At 41.5% G+C, this 11023-nt stretch overlaps 1 protein-coding gene across 1 annotated transcript; it reads right to left on the bottom strand.

The window, feature by feature from the left end:
- Positions 1–520: 520 nt before the first annotated feature.
- On the bottom strand, positions 521–5246 carry LOC122736321 (apoptosis-associated speck-like protein containing a CARD). Its single transcript, XM_043978463.1, has 3 exons — positions 4966–5246; positions 3598–3660; positions 521–858 (listed from the first exon to the last, which is right to left on the bottom strand). The coding sequence occupies exons 1-3, from the start codon at positions 5237–5239 to the stop codon at positions 602–604; spliced, it is 594 nt and encodes a 197-aa protein (XP_043834398.1). The 5' UTR covers positions 5240–5246; the 3' UTR covers positions 521–601.
- Between the last annotated feature and the right edge of the window lie 5777 nt (positions 5247–11023).

The raw sequence follows: 11023 nt of genomic DNA, 5'->3' as shown, positions 1-11023 counted from the left end.
TTATCCACCACACCACCTAGCTGCCCTCTCTCTATGTCTTTTTAGTCAAGACCTCTCTCCCTAGCCATAGTAGTGAATTCTTGAATTCTCCTCTAACACTTTTAGGGTATGGAAATTTATATTTAGGTTACATATTCATTTAGAGCTACTGTGGTATAAGGTATGAGATGCTGACCTAAGCTTAACTTCTCCCAGGCTGTTTTCCAGTTTTCCCAGTAGTTTTTGTCAATTAGTGAGTCCTTAGCCTAGTAGTTAGGGTCATTGGATTTATCAAACACTACACGACTCTTGATTGTTTTTGAATATTTTGTTCCTCATCTGTACCATTGATCAACTTAAAAAAAATTTAACCAGCACAAACTTGTTCAATGATTACTTTTTTCTTATATAGCTGCAGATCTGGTTCTTCTACCCTTCCGGGAGTGGGAATGTGGGGGACAGCATTGGGAGACCAAAATGGGAGGGAGAAAACAGTCAGATACACGGAAGACTCAGTTTTATAGTTTTATTTGATTTTTTAAGGCAATTTGAGGGCCAAATGTTGAAGTGCCAAAGGAGGAGCTGAGTTCTTAGGTGCTGTAGTGAGAGCTCTAGGGGCCCCTCAGCTCCTCTCCAGCTCTTGCACCAGGAAAGGGTTGTTCTTCTTCAGAGCTTCTAAGAACCGGTCTTTACATGTATTATCCCAGGCTGGCACAAAGCTGTAGAGTTTCCTCATCTTGTTCTGATTGGTGGACTCAGCCCTGATTGCCTCATATTGCTCTAGGTTCAGAACATTCCCATATAACTGGTCTAGGACTGGATCCAATAGGGTGACACGATCGATGAGGCTTGCCCGATGCCTATCCATGAAATGAATCCCTGGGTTGCATTGGACAGAGAGAAAAATAAAGAAAGAGTGAGTTGATGGCTTAGAGGAGGAGAGACAAACAGTTAAACAGAAAGTGGAAATATGGTTAGCTCCTGGGAGAGAGAACAATCCCTCAAATCCACATGGTCAGGAATAGGGGAGGAAGGATGGATGCTCCACCCACTGGGATTGATCCTTGATTAGCCCTAAAATAGGGGAAACCCTTTTAAGCAACTATATTCTGTTACCCCAAGGCTGCCTGACTGCTCCTCCCCTTCTCCCCACAATAACCCATAATTGTAACATCTGAGTCCTCAGTGGGACCATTTGCTTATGCCTTTTAGCTAATCAATCCATCTCTTTTTTTCTCCCTCGTATCTCCACTAAAGGTTGATCTCCTGTGAAAAGTGTTCCATAATTAACCCCACTGTGCTCATCTGACACCTGCATTCAGTCTATAATCCTTGAACCAATGTTTACATTTTGGACTAATAGGGGCTCTGGTCCCAAGGTTTCCAAAAATAGGTAAGCCTCAATGGAAACATCCTTCAGGGCTTCTTTAAAGAGTGATCACTCCCAGAGCATTGAGTTGGGATTCTGTTTACCAACAATCCTTTGAGAGCATGTCCAATATAAAAGCACTACAAAGCAATGTCCACTGGCGGTATGTTTTTGTGACTTGGTCACATTGGAGAAAGATGTGAACAAAATATTCCTTTGGCTTAGTTTCTATTTCTTTTTTGAGATCATCTTCTCATGCTCTTTCCATCTTCTAGCACTTAACAAGACCTGGTTCACTTTCTGTAGAAGATTTGACCCCACTATTGTCTTCTTTAATCTTCATCCCTAACATCCCTGTTATCTATTATACTATTTTTTTCTCCCTTTTCTTTTTACTCTTCCTAATCCTCTATAATATGATGAGCAACCTTATCAATCAACTCAAACTTCTCTCTCCAATATCACCGATGCTCCCTTAATTGCTAAATCTAATACTTTTCTCCTCCTTTTTAGTCCACTTTGCAGCATCTGACACAGTTGACCAGAATGAAACAGTACAGAACACCTTGCTTCTAGAATCTGAGGACCTGGGTTCAAATCTTGCTTGATCTTGGGTAAATTACTTAACATCCGTGGGTCTTGGTTTTCTCATTTGTGTTTTTGTTTTTGTTTTGGTGAGGCAGTTGGGGCTAAGTGACTTGCCCAGGGTCACACAGCTAGTAAGTGTCAAGGGTCTGAGGCTGGTTTTGAACTCAGGTCCTCCTGAATCCAGGGCCTGTGCTTTATCCACTGTGCCACTTAGCTGCCCCGGTTTTCTCATTTGTAAAGTGGATTCGGTGGCCTCTGTGGTCTCTTTCAGTTATAGATCAATGATCCTATTATCCTCCTGGATATTATCTCATCTCTGGGTTTTCATGAAACTTATTTCTTTGGATTACCCCCATCCGTCTGACTGTTCCTTATTAGTCTTATTTGTTGGATCATCTGTCATGTCATATCCTCTAACTGTGAGTGTTTCTCAAGACTCCATCATAGGTCCCCTTTTCTTTTCTAGCTATACTCCTCTTACTTAGTGATGTCATCAGCTCCCATAGTTTTTATTATTATCTTTATGCAGATGACATACATCTCAAACCCAACATATCCAAAACAGAACTCATAGTTTTTCACCCTAAACTTCCCTATTTCTATTGAAGTAACACCAACCTTATAGTCACTGAGTTTTCTAATCTTCTGTGTGTGTGTGTGTGTGTGTGTGTGTGTGTGTGCGCGTGTTCTCTTAATTCTATTCACATGGTTACTACCCTAGGTTCAGGGTAGTTATTTCTCACCTAGACTATTACAATAGTCATTTTATTTGGTCTTAAGTCTCTCCCTACTCCAATGTATGCTACAAAGACACTAAGGTGATTTCCCTAAAGTACAGGCCTGACTATCCCACTCTACTACTCAATAAACTCCAGTGGCTTCTTATTACTTTGAGAATAAAAAAAAAAAAACAACCACTCCTCTAGCATTTAAAGCTCTTCACAACCTAGCCTCTACCTATCTTTCCAGTCTACTTATACTCATTCATGCAATCTACAGTCTAATGATAATTGCTATTCTAAACCCAGGATGTTCTATCTTCTATATCCATTAGTTTGTACTGCCTAAAATTGCTCTTCCTATTCACTTCTGCCTCTTGGAATCCCTAAATTCCTTCAAGACTAGACTCAAGTACCACCCTTTAAAGGAAGCCTTTCCCGGTCCCCTTAGATGCTAGTGCCTTCCCCTATAAACTTGTCTGATATCTGATTAGTATATATGGCATATATATGTATATATGTGTGTATATACACACATACATATGTGTGTGTGTGTATATATATATAGTCTCCTTATTTGTGTGTGCATGTAGTATCCCTCATTAGAATGTAAGTTCCTTGAGGGAAGGCATTATCTTGATCTTGTTGTATCCCTAGCATTTAGCACAGTTTCTTGCACATAGTAGATGCCCAATAAATGCTTGTTTACTTTACTGATTCCTCCCATTTGCCCCTCAATGCCTACTGGACATTCAGCGCAGAAAGTCTTCTTGAAAGATGGACTAGTTGAATGACAAATTGAGTGAAGATTCCACCTATATTCCACACCTTGGAGAATGCTCCCTGGTGCTGGATTTTAACCATTCCCTACTTTCTATAAGGATATGAAGAGCAAAAGATTTAAACCTAGAGTCCCCTGGGAGAGAATGAATTAGTCCTTACCTGATAGAGTAGCTGAATGCTGAGTGGGCTGGGCTTCATTTCTAGCTAGCTGAGGCCTTAAGGCTGTAAAAAGAGAATATAAGGGTGACTCTCCCAATTTCTCCAAGTTCTGAGTTTCTCCTTCCTGGGGAGCCCCTCTGATGTGTGACATATCTTCTTCCTTCTCCCCCACCTCATGTCTCCAAAGAGCATCCACCTTCCTGATTCACTCAGGTCTTGCTAAGCTCAAAGGTCCCAGGAGAGGAACAATGAGAGAAGGAAAGGACGTGTAGAGAGAATGGAGAGAATGTAAAGGTGACTGTCCCAAATTCTTTCAGTTCTGAGTTTCTCCTTCCTGGGGAGCCCCTCTAGTGTGTAATTTATCTTCTTCTTCTCTCCTACCTCATGTTGCCAGACAGCTCTAACTTTCCTTACCCACCTAAGTCTAAGTTCAAAGGTACCAGGAAAAAGACAGTGAAAAAGTGAAAGAGACTGGAAGAAGTAGGTGTTCTCTCTATACCTGTGTGTATAAATGTGAATCAGCAGGTGAATTTTGGCATATACATGGATGCACACGCATGAGCAACTTAGAGCTCACTCATACATGCCAGTAACTGTGAGCAGCTGTGCCCTCATGCTCCTGCCCTCTCTAAAATCTAACATCCCTCTAAATTGGCTTAGGTGACAGTGAAGGATGTGGTTTACTGAGGGAAGTTGAAGCTCATGTCAAAGTTAATGTGAAGCTTTGTGGGGAAATCTTGAAACAAGAAAGGAAGCGTGTGTGTGTGTGTGTGTGTGTGTGTGTGTGTGTGTGTGTGTGTGTGAGAGAGAGAGAGAGAGAGAGAGAGAGAGAGAGAGAGAGAGAGAGAGAACGTTTGTATATGTGTCTGTTTATGTAAGCGTCTGTGGGTTTTGGCATATGTGTCAATTTGTGTGTGTAGTGGTGTATGCATATGACAATGTGTGTCTGTAGTAGTGTGTATATATGACGATGTGTGTCAGACTGTGTAATTTGAAATGTCCTCTAGGATCTCTTGTCCCAGTGTTCTCTTACCCCCAATCCACCCAAATAGGGTCCTAAGGTAGTAGAAGAAAACGAAAGTTAAATTGAGAGGAAGAAGGGGTGGTACAGCAACGATGCGTCTGGAAGAGAGATAAAGTGAGGAAGTTAATGGTGGGGAGGAAGGAAAAGAATGGTGATAGCTGGAGATGGAGGGCAGGAGCCTGTGTTCTAGGACAAAAGCCAGATGTGTATGGAACTCAAGGCTGGGAACTTGAGCCTACAGACTTGGTAGAGAACTTAGGAAGTGGAGTGGAAGGCGTTAGGAAGGGGGCGGGTTCTGGGTGGGTTCCTGGCTGACAGTGGGGATTGGGAGAAGGGAACCTCACCAAGCCCTGCGGCTTGTTGGAGTCCGGTAGCCTCTTCTTGCATGCCGATGTCCCGGAGCACCTCCGCAGTCAGTTCCATCCCGTAGTCCTCCAGGTAGCAACTGACGATCTTGTCGGTGAGGTCCAGGCGGTCCATGGGCTGCAAGATCCCTCGCGGGATGTGGCTGAAGCCGGCCCGCAGCTGCAGTGTCCGCAGCTTGAGTTTGAACTTCTTGAACTCATCGTCGTTCAGGTCCTCCAAAGCCTTAAGGATGAGGTCCCGGCCACGAGCCATGGCTCCCCAGATTTAGCGGACTGATCACCCTGCTTTATGTCTCACCGCCCTCTGTGGGCGGGACTGAGGTGGAGACTTCGTAAGTTCCATTTTTATCCCTCTGTCTCTGTGTCCGTCTGTCTGAGCCTGTCTCCCTCACGTCCACTCTTTGCCGGAACTCGGGAATGTCCTGGGAGGGGAGGGAGATAAGAAAACTAAGAGGATGGACAGATAACAGTAGCCAAGACTTATACTACCCTACTCCATTCCTTCGTGGACCCTTCCTCCCGGCTTCCTTCAGCTTACGGCTTATGGGGATGGAGGTGTGTGTGGAAGGTAAGTTAATAGGAATTCCAGGGCCCTAGGCTCTGGACTCAGTCCTAGAGAGTTATAGGGACCTGAGTGTATAGTATATGTAATGGCATATGGTAGAAGACATGGGGTGGGGAAAGGTGTTCAGTACAGAAGGGAGGAATGGGAGATGGTCCTGTTTGAGTGCTAAGGAACCAATTATTAGACAGGGACTTCAGCCTTCATCATCATTATCATCGAGAGAGACAGAAACAGAGATAGAGGTGGCATCCTCCCTGTACCCCCTCTATTTATAGTACCATAGCATACAGTATATAGCATTATAGAATATAGATAGAATTATAAAATGTAAACTATCGAGCCAGAGAACATCCCAGAAAGGACTTTCCTAGGATACCATCCAGTCCAACTTCTCTACCAGAGCACTTGCCTTTTCTCTATCATCCATGCTTTTCTCAGGCTCTCCCAGAAATGTGGTCTAAGCCTAATACATCACATTTGAACTGTATGGTTCCTGCTAATAGACTATGTCCCCTTTTAAGGAACAACCTAGCTAAGCACAGAGAGCCTCACAACCAGTGGCCTGGGCACTTGGTGATGGATTCTTTGGCACTGGCAACTCAAGAAACAAAGGAAAATTACAAAATGTCCCTCAATTCTTGATAGACCCTTTCTCCCTCTGCAGTGACAGTGGGAAAATAGTGGGAAAGAAGGGAGAGAGTACTAAGAATCATGATTTTTCAATGATCTGTAAACATTTACTTAGCTTTTGTTACTCTAAAGATGAAACCTTTATTCAGCTGAATGTAAAGGAATATACTCTCAAGGAAATGAGTCGAAACAGTTTCCATTCTAGATATGATGAAAACAGAAAGTTCTACAGAAAATATTGTGGTGTATATGGACCTTTCTTTTTATCATTAACCTCATGGTGGTATATGGATAGCAGTTGACTCTCTGAGCCAAAATGAACACTTTAACCACTTTTTTTTAGCATAATTCCAAATTCCTTTCTGGGAAAGGTAGCAATAGCTCAAAGCTCTACCAACAGTAGGGTTGGTGTCCCATTTTTTTGTTCTCTTAGCGTCTTTGCTGGGTATGAGGAGAAACCTTAGTACAGAAAGGAATACTTATAGTAGCAAGGAACAGGGAATAACCTAGATGCCTGTTAACTGGGAAATATAACTAAACAAATTACTGGGTTGTAAAAAAAAAAAGTAGAAAATATGATGAATACAAAGAAGCATGGGAAGAAATATATGAAAATGAAGTGAGAAACCAGAAACAGGAAAACAATCTCCAAAATGACAACAATGTAAATGGGGAAAAAATCAATAAAAAATTGAAATTGAAGGCTGTGAAATTATGAACAAATTTGTCCCCCAAAAAAGAGATATGCAAGTACCACCTTCCTTTCTTTGAAAGGTCTATGGATGTGGAATCTATATATAATGTAGGTAGTAAGATAGCAAATCAATTAGGGAGGAATAAAATTGAAAATGTGAAGGCATGGAAGCTATAACCAAAGAAATCAGTACTGTCTTGCTTAATATCCTGTTCATGTAAACTTCCTTTGGTTAACTAACTGTAAGATGGTCTTATTTCATTGCAGTCCTGAATTTGAACTATCAGATTGCCCTAAGTCAGACCTGTCATATAACAAGTGGGGACCAAGTAGCAGGGAGCTGTTGTGTCTAAGCTATGAACTCTCCAAACAGTTTGGATAGACAGAAGACAGAAGTCAGGGGGTCTGAGAAGCCTGAGGAACTGTGAGGCCAAGGTATTTTAGGGAAGCAGGGGTTTAGGCAGAAGTTTAAGGGTGGAGAGGAGGGAGGGAATGGAAATAAAGAGTGGTGCATGTCATACAAACTGGAAACTAGAGTGAAACAGAAAATTTAGTGGATGCTGACAGCACTTCAGTCTATACACCTTAGAAACCATAGTTTAACCAAACTTGGCAAAAATAACTGGAGGGAGCTCCACTCCCTCTCCCATTCCTATTCTGAGAATGTCCTTCTTTAGTTTTACCTTGATGTGCTTTGGCGTACTTGCCCTGTTTGGAAATATTTTGAATTATGATTTGAAGGACATTGGCATGATTCCCCAGTAGATTAATTTCAAAGGATAAGAACTGACAGTTCTCAAAAGAAGACATCCAAACTACCAACAACTGTATTAAATATGTTCCACCTCACTAGTAATGAGAGAAATGCAAAATAAAGCAATTCTGAGGTTCCACCTCACATCTAACAGATTGACAAAGGTGAAAAAAAAAAAGGAAAATGAAGAGGAAAAAAAATGCTGGAAGAGCTGTGGGAAAACAGGCAAACAAATGCACTATTGGTAGAGCTGTGAATTGGTCCAGCTATTTTGGAATGTTATTTGAAACCATATCCAGAAAGGCACAAAACTGCATATAAACCCTTTGATATAGACCACTACTGGACCTATACCCCAAAGAGATCAAAGAGAAAAGACCCACATGTAGAAAAAATATTTATAGTAGCTTTTTCTATTATAGCAAAGACCTAAGGGAGTGCCCATCAACTAGGAGAATGGCTACACAAATTATGTAGATTTAGAAATGTAATGAAATATTATTGTACCATAAGAAATGACAAAAATGATGGTTCAGAGAAACATGGAAAGCCTTGTATGAACTGATGCACCGTGAAGAGAGCAGAACCAGAACATTTATGTGACAATATTGTAAAGAAAAACAACTTTGAAAGTCTAAAGAACTCTGATTAGTGTAATAACTAAACCTGATTCTAGAAGATGATTCCATGATGAAGTATGCTACCTACCTAATGGGAGAGATGATAGTCCCAAGATGCAGAATGAAACATACATTTTTGAAAACGGGCAATGCAGGAATTTATTTTGCTTGACTATGTATATTAATTGAAAAGGGCTTTTTTCTAATGGGAGAGGAGTTGGAAGGGAGAAGGAAGGAGGAGGACAAGGGGAGAGAGATGGAGACGGAGACAGAGAAAGGAAGGAGAAGAAAGAGAAGAAGGAAGAGGAGGATGAAGAGGAGGAGGAGGAGGAGAAGAAGAAGAAGAGGAGGAGGAGGAATAGAAGGAGGAAGAAGAGGAAGAGGAAGAAGGCAGAGGAGGAGAAGAAGATAGAGAAAAAGGGTCATTGAAGCATCCTTTTAAAAATGCATAGAAGAAAACAGAAGAAAGACTAGACAGAATCACAGACAAGTAGGATAAATTTGGAAAAAAAAACCACTGAATTTATTATATATTTAAAAGAAAAGCTGGGGGCAGCTAGGTGGTGCAGTGGATAAAGCACCGGCCCTGGATTCAGGAGGACCTGAGTTCAAATCCGGCCACAGACACTTGACACTTGCTAGCTGTGTGACCCTGGGTAAGTCACTTAACCCTCACTGCCCCACAAAAAGAAAGAAAGAAAGAAAAGCAAGTGGTACACAATAGAGAGCTACAGTGTCATATAAACCCTCTTCTATTATTTTATGAATGTGGAAATACCAATTTTATTTGGTGTTTATTAAGTTCAGCATGAAAATTGTTTTCATTAAGTATAATTAAAATAATTTAAAATTACTATTAGAATAACATTACTTATTAAAATAAAACAAATTTTCAAAGGATTTACCTTGGATAGGTTCATTTTCCCCACCTATCAATTCCTCCCCAGTCAAGACCACCTGGCTATGGGGGATAATGGAGTGGGTCACAAAAATCCTCAGGGTTGTGGGCAAGATCAGGGCAGAGGGAATCCTAAATTCTCATGCAAGTCCCTGGACTTTCTTGGAAAACCTTGAGTTTGATCCTAGGAGCCAAAGGTATGACTCATTTTAGAGGTTCTAGAAAAAAGAATCCCCCAAAACTCAAATGATTCAAACATAGACTACTGTTACTGCCTCTGCAAGATACTTTTAGCTACATCTCCCCAGGGGCCTTACTGTTCCTGGACTCTGTGAACCTCTGTTTACTGGGCTGTGGGGACATCAGCACATAGGAGATAATCATCAGGCTTCAGGACAGTGAAGTCCCTCCTGTTAGGGGCAGACTTGAGATCTATTCCCTATTAATTCATGTTTAATAGTGGGATGAAATGAGGCACTCGTGTCTAATGGTTAACAAAAGGAGGGTTACTTAGCCCTAAAATTAACAAGGACATACAACAAGAATTTGGAGACACTTTGCTCCTATAGACATGCACCTCTTCCATCTTCATATGGAAACAGGTAGGATCAGTAGGATTTAGTATGGTGATCCCTAGGTGACCAGTAAGCTATAGAAATACAGCCAGAGGTCATCAAGTAGCTGCTTTAAGGGAGATACAGCTTGAACTTTGACCCCACCCACCCCTGTGTCAATCAAGACTGGCTTCATCATCTTTATTTTACCCACATTGCGGGGCTGGGGATTCTGGTGAATTTTGGTCCTATCACACCCCCAGAGTCAAACGTCCACTCTACCATCTTCCCCCTCCTTTTCCCTTTCCTCCAAATTCCTCTATCTCATACCTGTATGGTCTCACAGACTCTCCCTAGTCCTGGAATACATAGTATATCTTTCTTAAAGAAGCCTATGGGGGCAGCTAGGTGGCACAGTGGATAGAGCACCAGCCCTGGATTCGGGAGGACCTGAGTTCAAATCCGGGCTCGGACACTTAACAATTACTAGCTGTGTGACCCTAGGCAAGTCACTTAACCCCAATTGCCTCATTAAAAAAAAAGAAAGAAAGAAAGAAAGAAAGAAAGAAAGAAAGAAAGAAAGAAAGAAAGAAAGAAAGAAAAAGGTAAAAGAAGCCATGATTAAGTTAGCTTCCTTCAAGTTTCATCTAAATCTCCAACTTCTGCAAGAAGCCTTTCCTAGTCCCTGTAATGTCTAGTGCCTTCCCTCTGTTAATTATCCCCAATTTATCAAGTATATAGCTTGTTTGTACATATCTTGTTTGCATGTTTTCTCCCCCATTATATTTTGAACCCCTGGAGAACGGGGATTGTCTTTCACCTTTCTTTATATCCCCAGCACCTAGCACATTATCTAGCACTTAGTAGGTGCCTTCTAAATATTTAGCAACTTGACTTCTTGCCTTTCTGTATCTCAATGGGAATTCACATTGATTGTGAGTTTACTAAACCCCTGGATCTTTTTCAGATGAACTGCTGTCTGACTATACTTCTCCCATCTTATACTTGTGACATTTATTTTTCAAACCAAGTATAAAACATTTGTCTGTGTTTTTTATTTTGATTAGATTTGGCCTTCCGCTCTGCCTATGTAGAGTTTAAGGGGGGGGGATGCTATTTGTATTTTGTAACACCACTCCCCCTCCTCCTCTTTCTCACCCCAACCTATGACACTGTATGATGTATGTGTAGATAGAGGTATGACTCTTGATTGACTGAGCAAATTCTGAACCTTACCTGATGCCTCATACCCGTGTACATGAGAGTCTTCAGAAGAGCTCAAGAAAGATGGAGCAAGAGAGAAGTATCTTGTATCTATTTAG

The sequence above is a fragment of the Dromiciops gliroides genome, chromosome 1, assembly GCF_019393635.1.
Source record: "Dromiciops gliroides isolate mDroGli1 chromosome 1, mDroGli1.pri, whole genome shotgun sequence".
Classification (NCBI taxonomy): domain Eukaryota; kingdom Metazoa; phylum Chordata; class Mammalia; order Microbiotheria; family Microbiotheriidae; genus Dromiciops; species Dromiciops gliroides.
The sequence above is the reverse complement of the archived record's forward strand: the minus strand, read 5'-3'. Positions and strand labels throughout refer to the sequence as shown.

Coding starts and splice junctions, on each gene's coding strand:
- LOC122736321 (XM_043978463.1), bottom strand. CDS start 5,239: ATGGCTCGTGGCCGGGACCTCATCCTTAAGGCTTTGGAGGACCTGAAC. Junction 3,661..4,965: donor CCAACAAGCCGCAGGGCTTG/GTGAGGTTCCCT, acceptor CTCTTTTTACAG/CCTTAAGGCCTCAGCTAGCT. Junction 859..3,597: donor GCATTCAGCTACTCTATCAG/GTAAGGACTAAT, acceptor AATGCAACCCAG/GGATTCATTTCATGGATAGG.